The sequence below is a fragment of the Trachurus trachurus genome (assembly GCF_905171665.1).
Source record: "Trachurus trachurus genome assembly, chromosome: 19".
Classification (NCBI taxonomy): Eukaryota; Metazoa; Chordata; class Actinopteri; order Carangiformes; family Carangidae; genus Trachurus; species Trachurus trachurus.
This window is the reverse complement of record NC_139913.1, coordinates 16,024,007-16,051,617: the sequence shown is the minus strand read 5'-3', so window position 1 is coordinate 16,051,617 and position 27,611 is coordinate 16,024,007. Positions and strand designations below refer to the sequence as shown.

General features: G+C 42.0%; 1 protein-coding gene across 3 annotated transcripts; it reads right to left on the bottom strand.

Annotated features, from left to right (window-relative positions):
- Window positions 1-38: 38 nt before the first annotated feature.
- Window positions 39-26,832, bottom strand: mtr (5-methyltetrahydrofolate-homocysteine methyltransferase). Of its 3 annotated transcripts, none has more exons than XM_083994029.1 (33): window positions 26,676-26,832; window positions 23,657-23,868; window positions 23,443-23,532; window positions 22,369-22,438; window positions 22,159-22,251; window positions 21,654-21,760; window positions 21,264-21,323; window positions 20,864-20,958; window positions 20,631-20,731; window positions 20,471-20,532; window positions 20,120-20,187; window positions 19,939-20,018; window positions 17,981-18,093; window positions 17,711-17,851; window positions 16,333-16,518; window positions 16,072-16,251; window positions 15,564-15,680; window positions 14,822-14,962; window positions 14,646-14,735; window positions 14,128-14,280; window positions 11,602-11,709; window positions 11,298-11,398; window positions 9,136-9,203; window positions 8,571-8,691; window positions 8,329-8,410; window positions 7,986-8,084; window positions 6,325-6,400; window positions 5,972-6,127; window positions 5,358-5,557; window positions 4,309-4,509; window positions 4,028-4,220; window positions 2,145-2,257; window positions 39-1,871 (listed from the first exon to the last, which is right to left on the bottom strand). In XM_083994029.1, the coding sequence occupies exons 1-33, from the start codon at window positions 26,716-26,718 to the stop codon at window positions 1,782-1,784; spliced, it is 3,810 nt and encodes a 1,269-aa protein (XP_083850155.1). In that variant the 5' UTR covers window positions 26,719-26,832; the 3' UTR covers window positions 39-1,781. The 3 variants fall into 3 exon arrangements, with proteins under 3 accessions (XP_083850155.1, XP_083850156.1, XP_083850157.1); XM_083994030.1 differs by lacking the exon at window positions 26,676-26,832 and adding an exon at window positions 24,703-24,715; XM_083994031.1 differs by lacking the exon at window positions 11,602-11,709.
- Between the last annotated feature and the right edge of the window lie 779 nt (window positions 26,833-27,611).

Here is a 27,611-nt window from a genome sequence, read left to right as displayed (position 1 = left end):
CAGTGTAAGGAAACAAAATTAATTTTCATACAAAAAAAACAGAGATCAGCCACTGCAGCACATCAGGGCTTCTTAAGACACATGTGAAATGCACCTGAGCCACATCGTTTCAACACGTTGATTTCTTTTATTTTTTTCCCCCCACTTTACCACATGTGGAAATGTTCCAGGATCCTACAACAAGTAGAGAAATGATATGGTCCGTACGCGCAGCAACATGTAAACAGTATGTGAATGTCACTGAAGGACTGATTGTACCTTGACCTGTCAAAAGTTGTTTATACTGGGTAACTGGAGGAAACTGAAATAAGAGTTGATGCTATGGGTTTAACAGCTCAAACCTTTGATTACATCTTTACAACCAACCTTAGAGCTGCATGTCATTGTAAATCACCATTGAACCCTATGATAATGATCATTATTTTGTTCTCGTGCCATCACTCCAGTAAACTGAATTCAAGTTATGTTCAAGTTTGTTTTTTACATAATGGCACAGTACATTTACTTTTAACTGAATACAAACACTCATTCTTTCTGAATACATTAACCATTATTAAAGAACTGAAATTCATCTGTGATTGAGTCCCAGTTCATTGATTCCTCAGCTTCATGAGATGAAGTCTGGAAGATAAACCACTCCTGAAACGTCATAGACGAGACAAGAGGCTGTCTCCTCAGACATTAATGTGTAAACAGACAACCAACCAGCCAATCAAACACTAGTACCATTAAAGAATTTGAGGGTGAAGTATGGTATCTGTAAAAATGCTGTTACTGTGACTGTAGCCTCAAGAGTACTGAGGTCATCAACAGCTTCTATGAGGAAACAATGAACAATAAAATGATGTCATTCAAAAAAAATGTTTTTGCTATTGAGCACCTGAATGACAAATGGATTAAATGTTGTAAGAAGAGTAAAAAACTCACTGCTCTTAGGCTCAGAGTTCACCTGACAGCAGCCAGGTGAGATGTTAAACCACTGGAGGTCAGCACAAACAAGCTTTTAACTGCTGGTCCATTACTCATAATAAAGGCCAATCAAGGAAACTGTGCTAGAAGTCTTGTTTTACTCTACAGTTCAAAGCTGTGCAGAAATCAGCCACAGTAAAAACTGATCCCATAAACACATAGCAGGAGGCTGACAGTAAGAGCTTTGTAACTGCTCTGAGTTCATCCACAAAAAAATGTCATGGATCATGATGCTGAATTTTTGATTTCTAAAGAAGAATTGTTGCCGTCAATTTTTATATATATATTTTTTTCACATCATTCCATTGAAAAATGCATGAATGTCCCTACCAAAAAAAGAAATACATCAACAAAGAAAAACACTGAAAGTGTGAAATGTGAGACTCAAGCACAGTACAGCCTCCACTTACAAAATCATAAAAAGATGCTAAAAAGAAATTAAAAACGTTAAATAAATAAAATCTCTATTCTAAGACCTAAAAGTTTACAAGCTACAACTCTTTTGGTATCCAAAATATATCTGAACCCATGATTTGGCCTGTTTACATCGATGCTGTTTGTGGTTATTGAACTGACCTGAACCAAATATTAAACTGTTACATATCTAAAACTGGCACTGAATGTATGTAGAGGCTTAGTGTTTTTTTCTTTAAATGTGTTTTACATAAGACGGAGGAGTTCAATATTTTAAGAAATGTGCATCTTCCCTTTCCATCTCACACTGGAATATTGAAGACGGAGAGACCTGATTCTCCAGTGTTGCTCTCCACTGTCTCCTCTGTGGTCCTGCTGACCACTAAAGCCTTCACGCTCTACGCCTCACTGTCATAACCCAGTATAGGAGCCAGCCATCTCTCCACCTCCTCCACACTCATCTTCTTCCTCCGAGCGTAGTCCTCCACCTGAAGACAAGAGCAGGGGAGAATGCAAGTTGAAGCTAATGACTAATTTAACCCTTGAATGCATGAGTAGATTTTCACATTTCTTGGGCCAGTAGAGACCTGATGCTCAAATTACTTGTATTACCAACAATAATAAATATGGGAACTGGGATATTTCATTAGCATAAGAGGCAGGTCCTACTGAAACACTGGAAAACGGTGAGTTTAGAAAAGCAATTGATGCTCCATTTAAGGACTGACACAAAAAACAATGATATGTTTATGTAGTTCAACCTGCTCCTTGGTGATCTTCCCCACAGCAAAGTAGGACGCCTGAGGGTTGGAGAAGTAAAGTCCAGACACTGAGGCTGCAGGCGTCATGGCCAGAGACTCTGTCAGAGCAATACCTACACACACACACACACACACACAGAAGACATGTAGTTACAGTACATATGGCAATGGCAAAGCACACACATCCTAAAAAATGAAAGGGATAGTTCAACATTTTGGCAAATTGGCCCATTGCCATAATCCCTACAGTTTTAGGAGTAGGTTTGTTACCTCTAATTGTCGGTGCAAGCTATTTTTAGAATGGCAGAGCAGTTTCCCTCATCAAACTAATCAAATACACAATCCAACAACTCCAAAACGCTCTTGTGGACAAGTTGTGACCTGCACATTCACCACGCTATGAGATAATAACAGAACGTTATGAGACAGAGTTGTTTTCAAGGTAAATTCATGCAAAACCACTGATGCGTGTTCCCGTTGGAGGCAGTTTTTCAGCAAGCAGTCTCTGTAATTACCTTGAAACAACTCTGTCTCGTAACGTTCCATTATTATTATTCCGTTTTGGAGTTGTTGGATTGTGTCTTTGATGAGTTTGATGAGGGAAACCAAGAAATCCCATTAGCCTCCGTAGCATAGCTCTGAGCAGCTCACGGCTCTGCTCCGCCATTCTAAAAATTGTTTGCACCGACAATTAAAGGTAACAAACCTACTCCTAAAATGTTGAACTATCCCTTTAAAATAAAATTATGGGGGCTTTTCCTTGTGTCCCCAAAAGGAAAGTGAGTCTAATATAACTAAACAGATTTAGTGCATGTCCACCCAACATGAGTAATGCAGGCCCTCCCACACACAACTAACATTCAGTTTCCATCTGGACCACACTGGGATGTGTTTCAAAAGCACATCCTGTGCCCCCCCCCCACCTGTGTGCAACTGCTCAAATTGGACTTTGTCAGTGTTGTGATGACAACACTAAATCTAATGCTCCTCCCTTGAGACAGTATGATGAGTTTGGCAGCAGCTTGGCTGAGCCAGCATCAGACTAAGAGACAGGATACAGCGATCACAGGGAAGCTGAACAGACAGCTTGACTGATGCTGGTGGAGATACTATGACAAGATGATATTCAGTCTACACCCTCTCTTCAGACCGAGACAACACGTGTCAACCGCAATATATAATCCCACCCTGCTTATGTTGGCTCGGCCAAGGAGACGCATTCAGATTTTCTACATCTGATTCTCCAGTGTGTGCGTTCACATAGACTCTCACTGTGTTTACATCACATGCACTGAGGGCTTTTTTAATGTGATCAGTGTGACAGTCTTTCATCCAGTTCCGTACATGAAAACAGTCAGTGTTTGGCTCCATCAGTCAATATTCAAGTGTGTCACTTTGAGCGTGTCAGGTAATGTTAGTCCATTAACATATGTATAGTACATCATTTAAAAGCTATTGTAAAACAGTAATTAAATCTGCATTTACTGGATGCATTAATATACACAAAGGTAAGTCACACGGTAAAAACCATATTAATATTCCGTATTCAGTCTTAAAAAGATGAATTAATGGTCTTAATCACTCCTTTCCTTAATGTGTCTGCTTCTCATATTCCACCTCCCATTATATTCATCAGCTCCTTTTACATTTACTGTTTCCATATCATACTCATTTGGCACAGATAGATATCCTGCTCTTTGAATACTCCCCTCTGTTGCATCATCTGCCTTTCACACAAAGAATAAAGAATAATCTATTAAGTGGAAGAAAGAACAGGAAAGAACAGTAAACACCACAACTGTGTCATGTGAAGGAGCGATGCAGCAGCACTGGGAGCCTTTCAGCTGCAGTTATGACAGTGAAGTGGTGTTTAGTACTCTCACCGGTCTTGTCCTGTATTCCAGCCAGGCTCCACATGGTGCTCTTCTCAGTGTGGTCAGGCTGACTGGGGTAACCGGCCGCAGGTCTGATGCCCTGGTATCGAATTCTATGTAGGTCTGAGGCCTGCAGAGTTTCATCAGCACTGTAGCCCCACAGCTCCTTACGCACTCGAGCGTGGAGCTCCTCAGCAAAAGCCTGGGGGGACAAAAGAGCTGGCGTTAACTGAGACACACCATGACACCGACAAGAGGCCTGATGTGTTAGGATGCCGTCTGCTCTGTACCTCGGCCAGGCGGTCGGCTAGAGCTTTGACCATAATGCTGCTGTAGTCGTCTCCCTGAGCCTGGAACTGCTGACTAAGCTCCTCAGCTCCAAACACGCCCACAGCAAACACACCGATGTAGTCGGCCACACTGCTGTCCACAGGGGCCACGAAGTCGGACACACACAGGAAAGGCTCTGAACTGGAACTGTCCTTCTCCATCTGCAACACATACACAGTTACTTTGGAAGGTAGGCCATATCTGGCTCTAGCTTTAAGACTGACATTTAAAGGGATAGTTCAACATTTAGACAAATTGGCCCATTGCCATAATCCCTTTAGTCTCAGGAGTAGGTTTGTTGCCTTTGATTGTTGGTGCAAGCTGTTTTTAGAATGGCGGAGCAGAGCCACAAGCTGCTCATAGCTACACTAAGGAAGCTAATGGAATTTCTTGGTTTCCCTCATGAAACTAATCAAATTCACAATCCAACAACTCCAAAACGCTCTGTTGGACAATTTGTGACCTGCACATTCACCACGCTATGAGATAATAACGTAACGTTACAAGACAGAGTTGTTTTCGAGGCAAATTCATGCAAATTATGCCATTTCCGTAGGTGGCAGTTTTTTGGCAAACAGTCTCTGCATTTACCTCAAAAACAACTCTGTCTTGTAACGTTACGTTATTATCTCATAGCGTGGTGAATGTGCAGGTCACAACTTGTCCACCAGAGCCTTTTGGAGTTGTTGGACTGTGTATTTGATGAGTTTGATGAGGGAAACCAAGAAATTCCATTAGCCTCCGTAGCGTAGCTCTGAGCAGATCGTGGCTCTGTTCCACTGATCTAAAAATAGCTTGCACTGATAATTAAAGGTAACAAACCTACTTCTAAGACTATAGGGATTATGGCAATGGGCCAATTTGCCAAAATGTCGAACTATCCCTTTAAATAGCAGTCAAACCTGACTATGAGAGTATCCCTTCAGAATATGTTTAGATTTTTCATGGTTTGTATGTTTCTATGACAAACTGGAATATACTCATTTATTTTCTACAGTATGTCCCTCACCTGCTGCCGTAAGCCATAGAAAGTGGCGATGGGTGTGGTGTCTCTGCAGACTGTGGCATCACTTCCGTACACGTTGATGTCATCGCCATCGCTCTGGGCGCGCCAGAATCCCACCAGACCGTGCCCCTTCAGACTGCCGCTGTCAATCATCCGGTTGAGCAGCCGCTGAGCGTCATCGAAGACACGACGAGCCTCCGAACCTTCAGGACCCAAACATAGTCAAGATCAGACAAGGTTTCAATGGGAAGTGTTCAACAGTGCTGGAAGTCACTCCACCAACTCACTACTGCCAGTATTTTAGCCTATCAAATGAAATTTCTGGTATTTAGCATGTTGAAGTTTTTTGTTTGTTAGATTGATTGCACAGTGGTAGACACACTACTTTTGCACCAAAAATCAAGTTTTCATATTTAGGTACATTTGGACAAATCTACACACTGATGGTGTCATTACATTCATTCACATACATTCTGCCATGAACATTTACTACATGATAAGTTAAAGAAAAGCACCTGTCTACCTGTCCTGAGTTTTTCTTTTTGCAATTTTTTTATTTATTTATTAAATGAACTGCATGGGCAGCATTTGGACCCTGACAGAGGCTGAGCTCGTACCAACAGTCTTGTCCTTGAAGATCTTGGGGTAGCCTCTGTTGGGGTATTTTCCTCTCAGCTGCCACACGTCAAAGAAAGGCTTCCAGTCAATGAAGTCCAGCAGACTGTTGAGGTCATACTGCTTAAACACACGTGTGCCCAGGAACTGAGGTCGCACTGTCACACAAAGACAAATACAGAGCAGGTCTGATTTTAATCCACCCAAAAAACCAAACCTTTTTTTGTAAAACAGTAGCCCCTTATTCTGTATTTGTTGTTTTCTACACTTTGAAACCATTGCAATCCTGTGCCAAATTTTCCAAAATCCAGTTTGACTTGATGGTGTTTTGACTTTGGAATTGGTGCCAACTCACCTGGCGTGGGCAGAGAGAGCCAGTCGATATGAAAAGCCTTGTCTCTGGCCTGGGAGAGAGAAAGATACCGACGATCCTGAAGGCAACAGGTGGAGAGAGAGGATATGAGAACATTTTAACTATTTAGCATTTTTCATTACAAGTGAATTTACAATGGAATAAAAGGTTAGTTAGATTTATGAAGTTAAATTACCTACACTGATATAAATTTGTCTTAATTACAAGTGAATTTACAATGGAACGAAAAGGTGAGTTAGATTTATGAAGTTAAATTACCTACATTGGTATAAATTTGTCTTAAAAGTTTTTCAGATCTACATTCTTCTTCTGTATTAGTTCTTAGAACTAATACAATCTATTTTAACTAACAGTGAATAACAAATCAGTGGATCGTCCATACTGCATGTTTGAAGTTTGCACCTTCACAGTCCAAAACAACATCATCCCAGAAGGTGAAGCTCAGTGGAGGGAGCATTGTGATTTGGGCTTTTCTGCATCTGGCTCTGGAGAGTTCAGCATCATCAACTTTTTGGGTTTTTACAGGATGACAGCAGAGTGGCTGAAGCTCAGTAGGAGCCGGGTGCTGCAGCAGGACAGCGACACTAAACATCAAAGTAAATCTACTATAGAGACGAAGAAGAATGGTCCAAAATCCCTCCTGATCATTGTGATCAAAAGCCACTGGAAGAGCTTCAGCGGTTCAATTACTTTTTCCACCAGCACTGTGAGTGTTGGTCAAATAGTCATGTTCTGTAAAGACACTTTAAGCACTGTGGATTGCTAGCATCAGCACGCTTTGTTTGTCTAAACTGTGACTTACTGTACATTACTTTATTTTTGTGGGTCATTGATGGATTAAGGGTCTTGCCACTACAGAGGATGGGTTGTATTTTTGATGTAGTTCCATAAAGGTGAAGAAACATAACCATGTCAAGAAAACACCCTGGTGTTGAAGTTCACTTCTTTTTTTTTTACTGCTACAAATCTCATGTGCAGATTCAACCCAACACCGAATGTCTCCAGATAACGAGTACTGTGTGTGTGTATCACAGCCTGATATATCTGATCCCTCGGAGCCACAGAGCTCCATTGTCTCCTAAGACTATTAAAAACACATCAGTGAGTCACACTGTTGCACTGGGTGACATATTCCTTCATCACCATGAACACACACACTGTAGTTTGTTTTGACTCAGTCCCACACACACACACACCATGGTGCTTCCCCAAATACAGAACACCAAATATGGATTATTCCACTGCTGAAACTACTATCTAACAAATGCACTATTTCCTCCTGTTAGTCCGTTTGTGAGGCATGTTCAAATATTTATTTTAATGGCAAAAATTGTAATCTTTCACTTTTATTTTTCTATGCAAAAAAAGTATTAATTCACTAAATAAAATGTTGAAAAATTCAAAATAAAAATCTGAAAAAAAAGTGGGAAATTGCAGCAGAGGCATGTTTTCATGGCTGTGAACAGCTACAGCAGCTATTTTCATTTTTGTCTATCTATCCATCTATCCATAATCCATCCATCCATCTATCCATCTATCTATACATCTATCTATCTATATGTATATATTTGTGATTAGGACAAAACACTGGTCTCAAAGAAAGTGGCCTAGATGGGTCCCTTGTTTCTATGAGCCGTTCTTACCTTCAGAGAGTCATAGTGGTCCTGCCTGACGTCCTCATACTCCTCTTTCAGGTCTTCAAAGTACTCCTCCCTCGCTGTCTCATCCAGCAACTGGGAACACTGACAGAGAGGAGAGCGAGCAGGAGATAAAACACATGGACTAATGACTCCTCAACACTCAACTCAAACCTCTCTCAAATCTGTGGCCACATTAACTTGTATCAGCTCTCTGACCAACACATACAATAAGAGATCAGTGATCAGTAATTTTGTCTTTGGGATTTTTTGTGCTGGGATTTTTCCAAAGACATTTTTTCTCTGGCCTAAATACTCGAGTGTACAGTAAGACTGTAGAGGTACTGACCACCACCACACTCCGGGAGGCGTCCAGGACATGGATAGCAGGACAGCTGTAGCGAGGGGCGATCTTCACTGCCGTGTGTGTCCTGTCAAATACAAAACACAAATGTCTAAACCCCAAGAGTACACTGCAAAATATCATCTTCCTTTCATTCACGATAAGCTATGGAGGCACTGCTTAGTCGGCAGAAACCAGGATGTATTTCTACCTCATCATAGATTTCTGTGTACTTATATTTGTATTACTTTGATGTGGTGGCTCCTCCAATCAGCAGTGGTGTTGTCATTCCCAGTCTCTCCATCTCTTTGGCCACATGGATCATCTCATCCAGAGAGGGAGTGATGAGCCCAGACAAACCAATGATATCTGTACAGACACACATAATTCAGAGCCAACAACTGATGGTTTTATGAAACTTAGCTATATTTTTTACCAGCTTGAATAATTAGAATTGGAGGATAGATGCCCAGGCTGATCATGAAAAACATATTAAGTGTTTATGAAAGATGGTGAGGGTCTTTTTTATTTATTTTGTTGTTGTCACCGTTTTGCACACATATTGCCTATTTGCATTGTTGAGGAAGTTATATTTTCCCAGTACATATGACATGTGCACTGTAAGTGTGTAACTTGCAATAAAGCTCTTCATTTACAAAAGCTCTGTTTCCACCATTACCTTTGACCGATGAGCAGTTGAAAGGGGATCAGTTGTATAAAATATTTGTTATTTATGATCTACGTATTTTTGAGATTGCCATTTCAAATGTTCCATCTCAGGCAGGCAACATGGAGTCCAAGCTATTACTGTACCTGCTTTCTGTGTGACGGCTGCTCTGAGGATCTTGTCACAGGGAACCATCACACCCAGGTCGATCACTCTGGAAGAGAACAGACACCCCTGTGATATAACTATGATATTATTTAGAATAAATACATAAGTCTGTTAGTTTTTGAATCATAAGTCTATATGGGCTCAGTACCAGGACAAATAAACAGACCAATTACAATCAATCAACCAACTAATCAATGTGTAATGTGACTTTCTACATGGCATGAACATTGACTGTTCTTCAATTTTGTATGAAGAATAATACGCCTGTGCACCACCAGTAATGCCACTAGTGAGCTGTTTGTGTATCCTTCACAATAAGAGCTCAGCCAAGTTTGTCCTCAGTCATAGTCAAAAGAAAGTGTCATATCACAGTTATAATAATAATAATATCACCGTATGCCCCATTCATTCATTAAATGCTTTAAAAACACTGGTGTTACAGCAAGTCTGTCTAGTAGTTTGGTTTGTTAACATGCTGCTTACAGGCTGATGTTTCTGAAATTGGTCGATGGTGTTTTCATTTAGTAAACAGCCTACTGGGAATGCTAGCTGTGGCTGCTGCTGTCAGAATTATCATCATTAACATCATCCACGTTTTTGTTCTGTGTGTGATAAACAGGGGAGATTGCATCAGTCCAGCTGGTCCCTTTAATGGCTTGTTTACAGAACTATCTGCATTTAGCTTCGAAGGATGTTTTCAGTGATGGTACTCCATAAAGATGAAGGCTGTCTTATTTTGCATCACTATTCTGAAATCCAAATGTACAATGAGGTTTTTTTTTCCCTTTACTCCTGGGATCTCGCCAGTTTCCCTCCACGTTTCCGCTGTTATTGTGCCACCACAATGAGCTCACAGCTGCAGTGACGTAGACTCCTACACACTCCATATAACACAATGTAAAGATAAATGTACATATGTGGGTAGTTAAACACACACATGCACACACACACACACACACACACACACGGACGCAGGCACAAATTAGAGCCATTAAACAGCAGTAATAGTGTTCGGTTGGTGCCCGGGGCCTGGCAACAAATCAACACTGCCTCCTCACTCCCCATAATGCATCACTCCACCCTTTAGGGGATCAAAAGGCAGTCTGAGGTGAACTGGTTAATTCTCTAAACTATTTGGTGAAACAGTGTCAGTGCCACTGGTCGTGCTCTGACACATGCACCCAGAGGAGCTGTATGTGAGAACCAGAGTTCAGCAGCTGATGACAGGATAAGTGACAGCAGAAAGCTGTGTCTCCACACGGAGGCTCCTGATGTGCGATGACATACTGTAAATAACAGCAGACAAACAGAGGCTGCTTTCTGACTGGTTGTTTTAAAGGGATAGTTCAACATTTTTGGCAAACTGGCCCATTGCCATAATCCCTATAGTTTCAGGAGTAGGTTTGTTACCTTTTATTGTCGGTGCAAGCTGTTTTTAGAACGGCAGAGCAGAGCCGCGAGCTGCTCAGAGCTACGCTACGGAGGCTAATGGGATTTCTTGGTTTCCCTCATCAAATACACAGTCCAACAACTCCAGAACGCTCTTGTGGACAAGTTGTGACCTGCACATTCACCACGCTATGAGATAACAGAATGTTACGAGACAAAGTTGTTTTCGAGGCAAATGCAGAGAAAAACTGTCCCCGACGGAAACGCGCATCAGCAGTTTTGCATGAATTTACCTCGAAAACAATTCTGTCTCATTTCTCACGTTCTGTTATTATTTCATAGCGTGGTGAATGTGCAGGTCACAACTTGTCCACAGGAGCATTTTGGAGTTGTTGGATTGTGTATTTGATGAGGGAAACCAAGAAATCCCATTAGCCTCCGTAGCGTAGCTCTGAGCAACTCGCGGCTCTGCTCCCCCGTTCTAAAAATATCTTGCACCGACAATTACAGGTAACAAACCTACTCCTTAAACTATAGGGATTATGGCAATGGGTCAATTTGCCTAAATGTTGAACTATCCCTTTAAATGTCAGTCAGTGACAAATTGATTTGTTGTGATTTTTAAAGCTTTGTAAGGTAAAGTGCAGCTCTGACAGACTGAATACACCGGTAACAGAGGGGTGTGGTGGGAAAACAACATAATGTTCTGTGGAGAATTTCAAATGGCCAATTATTCACAAACAAGTTTTACCTGAAATTGTTGCAACCCAGCACCACGCCTACAATGTTCTTGCCAATATCATGGACGTCTCCCTTCACTGTGGCCAGAACTATGGTGCCCTGGTAGGGATCCTGCAGATGAAATCAATGAAGACAAATGTAGCAGTGTAAGGAGTCATTTATTTCTACAGGGTGCATACTTTGTTCAAGAGACTAAATCTTGCTAAATTTAGATTTTCTCTAAGTGTGACTGTCTTGACTTTCTAAAAATACATATCTTTAAAAAAATAGCTTCCCTAAATCTTTCAGGATATATTGTCAGATTTGAGACTGACCAGCTCCTCAGTTGATCCTGATGCTGCCATCATCTCCTCCCTCTCCTTCTCCATGAAGGGAATCAAATAGCCCACCGCCTTCTTCATGACACGCGCTGACTTGATCACCTGCAAAAACACAAGAAGTTAAAACTTAAGTGCCTCCTACGTTTCAGACGATGTTAAATTAGATTAGACTGATATGAGGAGAACATTCACAATTGAACACATCAACTGACATAAAACACAGTCCGTGCCTTAAAAAAGTGAAAGAAGGAAAGACAGGAAAAATAATAACAATTAATAATAATATTAAAGATGTGGAGGAACACTTTTTTTTTAGGCACAACAGCCTCATTACTCCCACAGCCTTGGTTATTGGAGAGATATATATATTTGTGAGGGCATGGCTCGTTTAATGGGACTAAATCACTGGGCTCAGCCAAAAGTCAGTGATGAGGAAGAAATAGTGTTGGCCAAAATAAAGTCTGGACATATGAAAGCCTTGTTTGCCAGAGATCTCCCGTTGCAGAGACAAAACATAGCATTGGGATGAGGGAGGAAGGGCTGGCAGAGACCTCCTATAGAAGGACTATGGGGACGGTGAGCTCTGACTGTAATGATGGGCTGTAGGGGCCATAGAGATCGGTAGTGACTGATGAGGTATGTTGGGGGAGCTGGTGAGTGGAGAGGAAGGCCCTGAGGAGGGGTGGGGGTGGTAATGACAGGTAGAAAGTGAGGTATTGGGAGCAGACCGGACAGCTCAATGCAAGTTAGCAGCTAGCAGCCAGTTACCTAGCGAGTCGGGGTGGATATTGGTCCTGAGGAGGGAGGAATGATTCCAAAAAAGTAAATTGTCAGTAAAACCAAAGTTGCGGACTCTGCAGGCTGTAGCCAGGTGTTGAGACTGAGAATTTAGCTTAAACGCCCTGCTCCATGGGACAGTGTTGGGAGGGGGGGCACTAATAAAGACAGACTTTCCAAATGTTTTCAAAAGGATAAAAAGGTCATTTAAATCCCATCATCATCATCTCAGACTGATGATGAGCTGTCGTTAGAGGACACATGGATCAACACCTGGCTAATGGAGGATGGGAGGCAGCACAGCGGTCTGGGGCGTTTGTCCAGGATGACTAGCGCTGTGGCTCCAGGGAGGTTGTGTGGGGCTGCACTGAAGAAACAAGAGCTTCAGAGCCTCCCATAATTAAGGAGGTGGGTGAGAAGAGGGGACGAGGAGAAGAAGGCTGTGGGTCTCCAGAGTGCCTCACAGAGATGTAGAAGCACCACCCACATTTGAAGGAGAGGGAGCTACAGCTGGTGTTGTTTTTTCCCCCCGTTTCCAATCCTTACTGTTAAAGCAGAAGTGAGTGATCCGGTCGTTTTCGCTAATGCTGCGTTCCAGGCAGGCTTTTGAAATCGTAAATTACAGCTTCAAGTCACAACTTACGACTTTGTAGCGTTCCAGGCAACCCACTCGTGTTTTTCCGACCTGTTTTACCGGTGAAAGTCACTATAACGGCCACTCGTAACTTCCGACCGGTGAACTCGTACCAGATCGAACTGGTACCACTTCACGGTCGGAAAAATACGAGTTTCCTTGAACGCACCATAACAGTCCTCGTCGCTACGTCACCACATTCACGGCGTTCCTTGGCTGCACACACAGCCCTGCATGCCGTTCTCTCTCCTCATTGGATAAAAACTGTAGGATACGATAAATGTTTTCTCTTCGGCTCAGAGCAGAGCAGAGTGACTGAGAGACCCATGTTTCAGACCAAACACTCTGTGTAAGTGATTGCTGTCGGAAGATATAACTATTTAAGACTTATATTAACACAAATATATCACTCACTTCTGCTTTAAATGTTTTGTTTTTATGTAAAACACATTGAGTTGCCTCTTGGTATGAAAAGCACTGACTATAGATAAAGCTGCCTTGCCTTGCCTTATTGTGTACATTTAACCAGTTTGTTTCTATGCTTATTCCTCTGTCTCATTCTCACCCCCTCAAGTCTGATTTGAAGATGTGCAGTCTATGGCTCTAACCGATCTATGAAATAATCTCTCACTCACATGCTTCGAAATGATGAGAAATTTATCATTGCACAACACAAAAACATGTTGTTTTTAAACACCACCCAAAACAGCTCTCTACTGCTCCCCTATATGTCACTCAGAAGAGGAGAAAATAGGTCCAATCCTGGAAACACTCATTAACTAGAAATCTATAGTTTTCTCGCGCTTCTCTGGAAAAGAAATCCTTAGCGGGGTCTGAAAAAGTCAAACAGAGCTCTGGGAGCTGATTTGAATCTGAATTTTCCAGGACAACTCAAGCTTTTCCAGGGCATTTTACTTTTTTTTTTTTCCATGACTGGAAAATTGATCAACGATTTTGCAGGTTTTCCAGACACCTGGGAGTGGGAACTGGGAACCCTGATCATGAGCCGCCATAGATGTGGTCAGAATAACGTTTTTTCTCTCCAGTTCATTGTAGAGTCGATGAATATCTGCCCACAGGTTGAAAAAATGAAACCAGTATCAACTTACCTGTGGCAGGAACATCTTCCCGGCTCCAAAGAGATCCCCCACCACCTTCATGCCGTTCATGAGGGGGCCCTCGATGATGTGAAGGGGTCGAGTGTAGCGGTCGGCCTGAGAGCGGCACTCCTCTACGTCCTCCACCACGTACTTCTCTATTCCCTGCAACAGCAGAGGGCGGAGCGTTACGGCATCATGTTTACAACAACAGCTGTAGGCTCAACATGACATTTGAAATGTGTGATCATTTAAATGTCACTCATTTAAAATGACTGCAGTAACAACGAGCACCCTGTCATGTTTACAAGTTGAGTGAAAGGACACAGAAACACAGTAAAACCCTGAACTGAAATCACTTCTGTTTTGAGAGCTGATATATTAAGTGAGTTAAATAAAGTTCAGAGAGCAACTATACGCACATTAATCCTTCACACTGTCCTGCCAAGGGCTCAACTTCCCTCTATCGCATCTTTTATTCAATCCAATCACTTTCTCACATCCTGTAATTTAATCAGCAGATATCTCACCTTGATGAGAGCGTACTCCAGCCTGTCCTCCACGCTTCCTTCCCTCCACTCGTCCGTCTGAACCACCTTCTTCCCTCCTCTCACATAGTTCTGTTAACGACAGGTGCAAAAGTCAACGCCTGCTGATCAAACTAATATGAAGCAGCATCAGCTCGGTGTGTACTTCATGTGTGTACCTGTGCGTAGGCCAGCAGCTTCTCAGTGGCCTCAGCGTCTCTGTTCCAGATGAGGTTTTCACACAGCAGCAGCAGCTCTTTGTCGATGTCGTCGTACACCGGCAGGTTTCCGGCGTTCACTATCCCCATATCCATCCCATCCTGAGTGTGTATGAGAGAGAGTGTGTGTGAGGGTTACGATTCAACAACAGACTTTACAACAATCTCAAAAAGATCATTGCACTTTATAACTTTAGCCATTTTCACTCCACTCCTAGTAATCAGCTGACTGCAGGTGTTTGCCAACCAATCAGATCTCAACCAGCCAATAAACTTGTCCTTGTCGTACTTTAAAATCTATCACCCTCTCTCCTGGTGTGGGCTGGCATTTCAGCACATTTGCTGCAACCATTCTCCAACCCTTTCACCTCTAGTCTTTATATCCAGTCAGGTTAAGCTGATCATTACAACCAGATCTCACAGCCTCACCCCCTATTCACATATGATGACATCACGATCGAGTCAAATCCACTAAGATTTCCATTTTCTTCTTGTTTGAACATGACAATAAAACTTTATTAGTCAACACAATTGAGTCTCATCTGATTGAACTTCCTGCCTTGATTCTGACCTTTACATAAAGTGGTTCAGATAATCTGTTTTTAACCCATTTGATTAGTTCAGTTTCTTGACTGCTCAGACTGCCACCAGGTTCCCAGACCTCAGCTACTCTGACGTGCAGATGTTGTGCATCAGTGTTTACCTTGATAGCGTGGTAAAGAAAGGCTCCGTGCATCGCTTCTCTGATGGCCTCCATCCCTCTGAAGGAGAAGGAGAGATTGGACAGACCTCCGCTCACCCTGGCTCTTGGTAAGGTCTCCTACACACAAACACAAACAGTGTGTATAATATGTATAATATGTATAATATGGTGTGATAAACTAGATCCCCAAGTTGCAAGTTCCCAAATAGTAGCAAATGTTTAATTGGAAAATAAAGAAAATGAGAATAAAAACTGATCATCAAATCAGATTTTACAGCATTCTTCTTTTCGGTGTATGTATAGGACTAGATATAAATGAGTTCATGAATATTCCTATTATATTAGGTAGTAGTTGGTCATTTGTAAGCAATTGCTAAACTTTCATCATTATGTACTAAGGTACAGGCAGGGAATAAAAGAATGAAAAAGAAGAAATATGAACATTTTTACAATTGTTGTGTGGATAGGTTGAATGTGTGCGATTCCTTCTTAGAGAAAGCTGCATTACCTTGATGAGCTTAGTCGCCCTGATGAAGTTGACAGCGTAGTTGTTGTGCTCCTCCATGCCTGTGCCGATGGTGAGGATGTTGGGGTCGAAGATGATGTCGTTGGGGTCGAAGCCCACTTTGCCGACCAGCAGCTCGTAGGCTCGACTGCAGATCTCCACCTTGCGGTCTGTATCTGTGGCCTGTAGGGGGCAGAGCGCCGCGCCCATCAACATGCGAGTTTGCATTTGTGTGCGTTAGAGTGTCTTTGTCTGTGTCCTCACCTGTCCCTCCTCGTCGAAGGCCATGACCACCACTGCAGCTCCGTAGCGCTGCACGGTAGCGGCTCTGTTCAGGAACTCCTCCTCTCCTTCCTTCAGGCTGATGCTGTTGACGATACACTTCCCCTGACAGCACTTCAGCCCAGCCTCAATCACAGAGAAGTTAGAGGAGTCAATACACAGAGGAACCTGGGGAGGAGAGGGAGAGCTTCAGTTTCTTTGCAGGGGAAAATAAGAGAATAACATGTAAACAACTAACTGAAGGTGGTGGGTAACTGTCAGAGATCAGAAGTCAAAAAGAAGACACAAGTTGATACATTTCTAGACTCCACATGAAACTTTGACATTTTGTAATGTAAGTTTATGATGTCAGGATGTTGTCAGTCAATAGACAGATACTGGTTTTTACTGGTCTGTCCATCCCCACATTAACTCTTGGGACTGTCAGACAGTATTCACTTCATACATACAGTCCATATTACAAGCAGAGCACTGTCGTTACTACTTTTCTTTACTGTTTAATGTGATCAATCAGTGATAAACACAAGGATGACATCAGTGATCTTTGTCTATATGTTTAAATATTCATTCATTCAGATTCATTCTCAGCTCTAAATCTATACACCATCTAACACTGAGCTATCAGGTTGTGGATAAGCTTCCATTGACTGAAATATTTTTTTGTACATTCATCTATGTAAAGAAACAAAAAGCTCTATGTGAAGCTTCACATGGCTCCACTCTGCTGCTGTGTTTTTTCATCTCACGCATTAATGTTTTGAGCTCCACTGGATTCAGATCGAGGCTCTGCTTTTTATTTATCTGTTGCCATGGTGAATCATAGAGTCAGAGCTCCAGAGCTGATCATGGCAGCAGCTACAGTGCAGGATGCCTTCAGGCACAGCACTGAGTGCAGGTCACCTGGGTGCTGGCAGCGTTCAGGAGCAATAACAAAAGCAGCTGAAGAAAACAGACCTGAAGCCTAAACACACACTTTGGTTCACGTGTTTACATGTGGTTCGTATGGAGTTTGAATCAAACACAAGCTGTTACAGTGTGTGTAGACAGGTGGATTGATTAGAACAGAGGTGTATCTGCACTTTTGCCCACAAGGCGCTTTGCAAATGGGAAAGAAGTGTGTGGGACTGAATTAAAAGAAACTAAATGTAGTGAGATCAACATCTCTTTCAATTACAATCTGCAGCATGGGTGATGTTAACCTGTGTGCTGCAGTATCTCTGTCAATGACAAAATAATTGAATGGTCTAGTATTCTTCCATACTGTACATATATTATTCAATATTGCAATATGATATAGTAGTGTTGCCAAAATATCTTCATGTAGTGGTGAGTCTTTATCTCTGCAGCCTTTAAACCATACCCGGGCGATGTCTGGCTCAGAGGCAATGAGTTTACAGAATCGGGCCATGGCCGTCGGCCCCTCCAGCATCCCCTCATCCATGTTTATATCCAGGACCTGTGCTCCCATCTCCACCTGGGCTTTAGCAATACTTAGTGCCTCCTGGAAAACACACAGGAAAGCACAACTGGTAAATGCAATATTGACTTTCACCTCTGTTCATGCTTCGACTGCAAATTCTGAAATAAAAAAAAAAGGTTGTCGATTTTTTTTCCTGAAATTCTGTCTCACCTCATAGTTTCCTGTCATGATCAACTTGGCAAACTTGCGTGATCCAGCCACGTTGCATCGCTCTCCGATGTTGACGAAGTTGGTATAAGGGCCGATCCTGAATGGCTCTAAACCTTTAAAGAACAAACACTTTATCTCCCTGACATCCAGCTACTATGGATTAGAAGAAGCAGAGGGAAGGAGCTGCCAATTCTCTCCATAAATAAAGCAGGTTAAATATTAAAGGGATATTTCAACATTTTGGCAAATTCGCCCATTGCCATAATCCCTATAGTTTTAGGCGTAGATTCATTACCTTTAATTTTCGGTGCAAGCTGTTTTTGGATCGGCGGGGAAGAGACGTGAGCTCTCCACGGCGCACATTATTTCCAGCTTCCCCTCATCAAACAACAAATACACAATCCAACAACTCCAAAACACTCTTGTGGACAAGTTGTGACCTGCACATTCACCATGCTATGAGATAATAATGGAACATTACGAGACAAAGTTGTTTTCGAGGCAAATGGTGAATGTGCAGGTCACAACCATAGACTGTAAAAAGAATGGACGTAGCGTCCGTGACGTCACCCATTGGTTTGGGGGAGTCTGTTTTGTGCCGCTACTACGGGGGTTAGAACCGCGCCATGTTGGATTCTACTTGCCATATTTGGAGCGGTGCGGCCGTTGGCCGGCCGAGAGCCCGCCCACTGGCCTCGTAGCAGCGGTCGCCGGACCTGTCACTCAACGGTTCTGCGCCCTGATTGGCCAGAACTTTAACCCTAATAATAGTAAAACGGTAGAGTTTAAAAAAAATTCACCCCCCTCAGAGTGTGTGCGGGGGTAGAAACTATCGATTGAGACCAAAAAAATGAAATGTACCAGGCTGTAAATATGTTTTTTTAAGCTGTAAAATCGGCTATTTTAACATGGGGCTCGATTGGAGTTGCTCCCTTCTGGAGCCAGCCCCCAGCGACAGCCGAGGGGATTGCAGCTTTTTGAACGCGGAAGTGAGCTTCACTCCTCAGACCGACAACTGCCCCCTTGGTCACAACTTGTCCACAAGAGTGTTTTAGAGTTGTTGGATTGTGTATTTAGTTTGATTAGGGAAACGTGGAAGCCTCTGTTGCGTTAGCCGGCAGCTCGTGTCTCTGCTCCGCCGATCTATAAACAGCTTGCACCGACAATTAAAAGGCAATTATCCTACTCCTAAGACTATAGGGATTATGGCAATAGGCGAATTTGCCAAAATGTTGTAATATCCCTTTAAGCTAATCAATTTATTGTAATTGTTTGGGCATACATTTCAAATTAACAACATTCCAGGAGAGAAAGTAGTCATTGCTAATGAGCTGCTAAAAGGCTTTTGATATGAAACAACGGCAGGAACTGATACATAGTGCTTTCAAAAGCTTGGGGGCAATAGTCTGACTGAGAGTGAACCAGTTAAATCAAGGTTCATTTACAGTATGGATTTCATCAGAAGGTAGAAATGTTTTACTCATTACCCATTAATCAAAATATTTTCTTTATTTTTCAAAGAGCAAACTATGACTGTAAAATGTGGTCAAAAGATCTGACTAAGCCAGTATGTGGACACATGCCAAATCAGTAAACACAGCAGTTTGACATTTGCATCAATGACAAGTAGAAACAGAGCACATGGAGGCTTTGAATGGCTGTAAATTATAGCTAATCAGCTATAAAACCTCACACGCTAAAGTCTGTCTTGACAGAAGCCTGTTTCCAAAATGGGTCTGGGTCTCCATGTAATTAAAGTAAATTAATAAATCACTGTTTGACCGAATGAACCTACACCAGTCAAGGTTCACTTAGTCTTATACTTATTGTCAGCCTGAGCAACCTGGATTTTACTTATTTAAACAGGGCAGTGTCACTAAAAATAATATTCACATGTATTAGTATACTTCTACCAAGTGTCACAGCAGACTGCAGATGGTGACAGGAGTGTGTCATACCTGAGAGCAGTAAGTAGTCTTGATAAATGTCAGCAGCAGGAGCTCTTGGCTGGCAGTTTCTAACTGCTTCACATATGGCTCTGTAGGAGCAGGAAGGAGGACAGGGGAGGAAATAGTTCTACATCTTACAAACTGAACAAACTTAACATGCACATGTACTTGTCAGAAACATGACAGCAACCTGATGTGTCCTGGAGTGGTCCCACAACAGCCTCCCACAATGTTCACTAGGCCATCTTGAGCAAACTCCTGTAGACACAAGAAGACACAAAAACTTAGCTGGAGCACTGAAGCAGGCCAGGGGCAGGTTTTTGTTTTTTCAGTTTGAATGCAACTTTTATTAGTCGAAGACAATCTCTGAGGCCAAAATCTCTTTTTAAAAAACATTACATAACAAAGTTATGCTTCACAAACCAACGTAGGGACAAAACACGTAGAGGGAATGAAGAAAAGAGCAGATAAAAGAATCTAAAAACCATTATGGCATTGAAATATGGACAACAGCAGGCAAGAAGAAATAACAGAGCAGAACCTTTAAATTGGAGGCTGTTACGGCTGGAGTTTCATCATAGTCTCCGAATGTGTTGGGAAGACCTATCAGTAAAAGATAACACACACACACACACATCATGACATCATGGTACACAATGAAACCTGAACTATGTCAAAGGTTGGTGTGCTCCAGCTGTTACCTGCATTAGGATAACAGATTATGAAAGCTGTGGTGCTTTTCCCAATGGCCTCGATGAAAGGTCTCATCTCTATAGCACCCAAGGCACAGTTCAGACCAATACTGCAACACACAGAGGAGCAGGACCAGTAAGAGACTGGACTAAAGTCTGGTTGTAAAGCACACTTGTGTTACTGTCAAACTTGAATTATATGACACGGCCAGTGTAGTGAGGTTTGAGGTACAGCAACTTACCATAGTGGTTTAGCGTGAGATACACTCACTACAAAGGCCTCTCCAGTCTGACCTGACAGAGTTCGTCCACTGCGGTCAACAATGGTCCCTGAGATCTAGATCAAGAGCAACAGAAATATTTATCTGAGATATATATCCCTTCTCAATAGCCCCAAGACATGCACATTTATTTTCTTATATAAATCTGGTCTGCACGTTATTATTCAGTAATTATGTGTAAACCTACATATACATTTACATTAATTCATTACACTTAATTTATCATCAGTAACCTTCAGTGCAGTAGGAACTGAAGTGCAAGAAGATTCAATTAAGGAACTGCACTCAAAGTGGATAGTGAGTGCTACTCACAGCTGTTAACAAAATTGTGGAAAATATAGTCTGAGTAAATTGAACATACAAATATAGGTCTTCTTTCATAGCTGCTTTCAAACAGCAGGTCGATGGCGAACAAGGCAGCCTGTAGGAGGAAAAACACACCTTTAGATGCATCAAGCACTGTAGCATTTTGAATATTGGCAAAACTGACATTGCAAAGTGCATCTGGTGCAATTTCATAATATCAGATTTTTTTTTGCAGTGTAACTATCAGAAAATTAAACCGACAAAATCACTACCATGCAAGTGCAGTGTGATTACTGTACAGTACTGAACCATCCTAAATTATTTTTGATATTACAGAGTTCATCGACACTCTCAATATGCTAAGACAACTAAACAAACAGAACACATTAAATTGACTATAAGTCTAATTAGGATGAACAACATCACAGCAGTTACATGGGACTACCTTAGCGTTGGCAGTGTCAAAGATGGTTTCAACCAGAAGGATGTCTGCTCCTCCATCTAATAAACCTCTGACCTGCTCTGAGTAGGCTTCTACTAGCTCATCAAATGCTGGAGAGGAAACACATGCACACACACACACACACACACACACACACACACACACACACACACACACACACCAGTGAATAAAATGGCTTATTGCACATTACATTGCTGTAATCTTTTGTCATGTTGGTGTTCAGCTACTGTCAACACACCTGTGATCCTAACTTAACTGTAATATATTTATCTTTAAGCCACATGTTGATGATGAACTGAAATTGATGATTTTTTTTTTGTTAACACATGTGAAACACAGATTGTGTTGATATGATATATATTTGTGGTAATATCTAATTCAACTTAATACTTTTTAGCACCTTCAGGAAGCTTAATCTAATGTTTTATGATTTTCCACGACCTGCGCATTTCCTGAACACGACATAAAAAAGTGAAAGTGGTCTTACTGATGTTCCTGAAGTCCGGCCTCTCCACAGACGGCGACACAGACAGGGTTTTGTTGGTGGGACCCACTGCTCCAGCCACATAGCGTTTACAACCTGATAACACACACAGGTTACAGCGGAGGTTATCACACATGGGAAATTCCACCAAGAGTCAGAGACCGTACATATGTCTATGCTGATGGCTGCTGTGATGCTGAAATATCAGCTTACCAGTTTGTTTGGTGATTTCATCGGCTGCCCTCCTCGCCAGCTCTGCTGACGCCTTGTTGAGACGATAAGCCTGCAACACAAACACACAACCACCAACAACAACAACAACAGAGGTTTACATTTTAAAGAACATAAATTAGCGTTTTGGAAGCTATAAATACAATCATACTTTTAAATGGTCTTGAACTAGAAACAGTCTCTAGACACAAATGAAAACTAGGCTAGACACACAACATAGTCATACAATATAATACAATCAAGACAAATGACTGGTAACACTTAAAATATATTCTGTTCATTATTAATATGTAAATGATTTAACTGGCTTATAGCACCCTATCATGTAGTTGTTTGATAATTGTTGACATATACCAAACATTAATAGACATATTTTATATTGACATACCTGTATTTACTAAATTGTCATTGAATATGTGTTTGTGCAGCTAGCCCAAAGAGAGTGGATATTGTGTGTGTATATTTACATGTGTTGGTCTCTAGACATTGTCTCCCACTGGTGGAGTCTATGATTGTCAAGCGCTGACCTTGTTATCTGCCAGGAGTAGCTGTGTGCACACCTCCTAACATAGATGAGCAGTACTACGCCTGTATAAAGCCCATAGGTGTTCATAGTCACTGAACTGGTTCATAAACAGAAACATGTGTGACCTGAGGGCATTAATAATGTCAGGTTCATTTAATTATATGTACATAGAGTGAGTATATTATTAATATTATCATCTGGTAAGATTTTGCTAATAGACACTTTGTTGTGAAAGTAGAGCCAAATAAATTAATAGAGAGATCTGTGTCTTTTCTGTCCATGCAATAATGTAAGAGTGTTTGAAGACAAGCTGTCTGTGCTGTGTCTGCTGAGAGGATGTTGTAGTTTAAGGTGGAGATAACAGCGAGGACACAGAACTGGGTGAAAAGTGGAGAGTTGTTTGTTGAAGTGGGGGAATTCATCATAGGTTAATGAGTTAACACTGGTCAGTCGGTGCATTTGACCTTGGTTTCTACAACTATGTGACTGCATGAAAAGGTCACATTGGTCCGACTCTGTCCACGTCATACCATGTGTTCCAGTCCGTAGTCTGCCTGAGCGATTGAAGTGCTGCTGAACGTGTTGGTCTCTATGATATCTGCCCCGGCCTGCAGGTACTCCTTCACACAGAGTCAGAATAAACACACAATGTCAAAATAAAAAACACACTAAACTGAAATGAATTGCTGAAAGAAGATCTCTGGGTGAGTAGGTCCCTTATTTTTTTCCTCCTAGATGAAGTACCTTGTGTATTTTGTAAATGACTTCTGGTTGTGTGATACTGAGGAGATCGTTGTTTCCCTTCAGTGAAAGTGGGTGCTCTTTGAACTCATCCCCCCTGAAATGTTCCTCTTCCAGTTTATGCTGCTGGATCATGGTTCCCATCCCGCCATCCAGGACCATGATCCTTTGCTGCAGCACTCCTCGTAGTTCAGATTCTAACGGGCATCTGCAACCTAGACAGAAAGAGGACAACTCTCAATAGATAGTACATGACCAAAACAAGCAGTTGATAACCAACAACACTTAAAGGAGACATATTATGCCCCCTTTCCATTAAAATAGTTCCCAGGTGTCTTAAAGGGATAGTTCAACATTTTGGCAAATTGGCCCATTGCCATAATTGCTATAGTCATAGCAGTAGGTTCGTTACCTTTAATTGTAGGTGTAAGCTATTTTTAGTACAGCGGAGCGCAGCAGCTGGCTGCTCAGAGCTACGCTATGGAGGCTAATGGAATTTCTTGGTTTCCCTCATTAAACTCATCAAATTCAACATCCCAAAACTCCACAGCGCTTTTGTAGACAAGTTGTGAGCTGCACAACCACCACGCTATGAGATAATGACGGAACGATACGAAACGGAGCCGTTTTCGAGGTAAATACAGGGTACATACGGAGACTGCTTGCTGAAAAACTGTCCCTGAACGCAACGCGCATCAGCGGTTTTGTATGAATTTACCTCGAAAACGGCTCCGTTTCGTATCGTTCCGTCATTATCTCATAGCGTGGTGATTGTGCAGCTCACAACTTGTCTACAAAAGCGCTGTGGAGTTTTGGGATTTTGTATTTGATGAGTTTGATGAGGGAAACCAAGAAATTCCCTTAGCCTCCATAGCGTAGCTCTGAGCAGCCTGCTGCTGCGCTCCGCTGTACTAAAAATAGCTTACACCTACAATTAAAGGTAACGAACCTACTGCTATGACTATAGCAATTATGGCAATGGGCCAATTTGCCAAAATGTTGAACTATCCCTTTAAAGACATATCTGTGACATGCTTTGGTCAAAATACCCCAAGGATCAAACATCACAGCTCTTTTCATCTGCTCATAACAGCCCTGTTCAGAACGGCTGGTTTCAGTGCCTGTCCCTTTAAATGCAAATTAACCACTGCTTGCCCCGCCCCACCCCTTCTACTGGTACCAGGTGGTATTATGAAAATTTCAACCTAGTTACATCACTGGAAGACAACAGGGGACAGCTCGTAAAACCACGTGGATTTCAACCTAGGGGGCCTGCACATTACAGATTTTTTTGTCAATTCTCACATTTTGGGGGCCGGAAGGCAAGACAAACAACCAAATATATGTTAAAGAGCCTTCAAAAAGTGATACTTCCATAATATGTCCCCTTTATATTAAAAAACGTAACACCTGAGTTTAAAGTAAGAAATTACCAGGCTCCACCTGGTTTCTGGTAAAACTTAATACAAATACTCATCCTGTTTAGCTTATTGTTGTCAATCAGAACTACTGTACACTGTAGTGTGGTGTGGTGGACCCCACACGGTGCACCCTGTGCTGGTGATTTGCGGCTACATGGTCTATGTGGCAAGCCGTTGTTTGCTACTGCATGTTGGCTATGGAGGCTTCATTGTCCACTCAGATACGTTTCCTTTTTAAGTCTGCTGGGGTGTCAGTATGTCTGACCCGGACACAAGGAGGCTGGATAAGCAGGTTAAAAAAGCTGGGACTGTGATTGGCTCAAGTCTGGACTCTCAGCCAGATGCAGCCATCTTGGACAATACCAACCACAACACTCACATGCAAATTGCCACTTTAAACTGCACAGCTATGCTGCTTTGTGTCCGTCTGCCCAGCTGTGTTTTGGTGCTCTAAGTACGCTACTATACAACTTCAGCAGCCTACTGATGTTTTTTTTTTTTTATGTACAGATAACAACCAGCAGCAACAGTTATATTGTACAGACTGCATCAAAATGACCCACAGCAAAGTCGATATGCAGCACAAGTTAGACTCATCTCAAGTTTAGCATCCACTACCAGCAGCTCACATCCCTCACTCACTCTCATCCTTAGCCAGATAACCTCAGGTAAACTATCACAATGCAGGTAAATAACTACCTAACTCATCGGTTGCTTATAATCATGAAATGCCTGATTGCATCAGAAAATGCAAATGCTCTTTGTCATTCATTGATCGGCACCTTTGCTATTATCACAGATGGTATATTGGTGATACTGTTTGGTCCAGATAAAACAGCTAGAGACAGACATACAGTGGGTGATAATTAGTTTTTCTACATCCTAATCAGTTTTTTCTACTTCCTCCATTCAATTTCTGATGAACCTGGGGACACATGCTGGGCCCTAAGGGAGTATGAAGCTGCAGTTACTGGGTGCAACAGAAACTTACCATAAGTTCTGCAAGTACATGTGCAGCACTCAATTTGTAAGCCCAGTCATCTCCATCTTTTTGGTAGATGTCACTGACATGCCAAGGAAGCAGACAGCTTCAAGAACAAAGATGTCAAAGGTCATGGGCACTGTAGCCTATACTGTAAAGACCCCCAAACTGTGCATTTTACCCAGCAGCCCGGCTGCAGTGCAAATTGCAGGAGGAGCCCTACAAGAACTAAAAGCCCACACGAGAGCTACATGCACTCAGAGAACTGAAGTTACGACCAGTATCTACTACTTCTCATTCAGCTGGTTGACTGCTGGTCAGTGTTTGCTCAGTGGAGTGGACACCATGCTGGTCCGAGCAGCATCTGTACTGCACGAGCAGCTGTAAGCTCACACACTGACCTGCTCTGTCCTGTTAGCAGGAATAAATGTTCAACCAAAGCTGCCTCTGTACACATTGAACTGCCGCATCTCCTTATATGATGTAACACACTCTCTTAACTTAAGTGAACTCGTATAACTTGACACACACACACAAACATGTGGTAACAAGTGGCTGGGCACTGTTGGTCCGGAGGCTAAAAGCTAACTGTGAACACCGGAGAGCTGAGTGTATTTACCCGCTCCTGAGGAGAACTGGTGGATGATATTAGTCGGAGCCATCTTGTGAAGAGCCAGTCTTGAACACAGCCCCGCAGTCCGTCTGAAAACCAGTCTGATAATGTTTGAGCTCAGACTTTTCCAACTCGGCTCTTATTTTCTGCAGCTTCCACATCCACTCTGCCGGCGAGGACTTTACACTTCCGGTTTGGAACCGTCACAATAAAAGCATCAACGCAATGCCATGTGCCACTTATTTCCCTGCTCCATGATGACATACCGGTAGTATGTGTAGCCTACTTTAGAAAGTCAAACTTTTGACCTGATAACCACACTACAAGCCATTTTATAGGATAATAGCGAATTTTTTTTACTATACTATTTTTCACTCATTGCAAAATGATTTTTGATGACTATGGTATTTGTCATATTACCATCACTAAAACAATCATGTCTTCTCTCCACTGTTTCGCTGGTAGAGATGGGCTTCCAAAAAGGTCTAAAAATATTTAAAGTTTTGCTTTCAATTTCAACAGAGAAAGATCTAGTGTAAAGAAATTGATTGTTCCATGTGAGATTCCTCTTCCACAATAGGTATTACTCCTTATAATTCAGCTACTCAGTATACGCTACTTGTAATGACAAGAAAAAAACAGTCTGTGCAGAGTTCTATATGCATAACATATCCTTATACATTTCCCTGTCCTCAGCAATGTATTTTTAAAATGTCACAAATAATCAAAATAGGAGATTCTGATTGTAAAGACACTCTCTGTGATTAGTGATGGCTGAGAATAAATGTCCATGGATTAGGAGGTTTTCCCATACTCAAATAATATTTTGTGTTAAAAGGTCAGCAGTCTCAGTAGACAGACACACACTGTAAATCCAACTGTCCTATGACAAATAAAACATGGACACTGAAACTACACTGATTATGTCTTGTAGTATTTACA

What these genes read in the sequence shown, in the direction of transcription:
- mtr (XM_083994029.1), bottom strand. Translation starts at nt 26,718, where the DNA reads ATGGCTCCGACTAATATCATCCACCAGTTCTCCTCAGGAGCGG. An exon ending in TAACAGCCTCCAATTTAAAG is followed by an intron (nt 20,188 to 20,470) that starts GTTCTGCTCTGT and finishes TTGTGTCTACAG; the next exon opens with GAGTTTGCTCAAGATGGCCT. An exon ending in GGAAGATGTTCCTGCCACAG is followed by an intron (nt 11,710 to 14,127) that starts GTAAGTTGATAC and finishes GTGTTTTTGCAG; the next exon opens with GTGATCAAGTCAGCGCGTGT.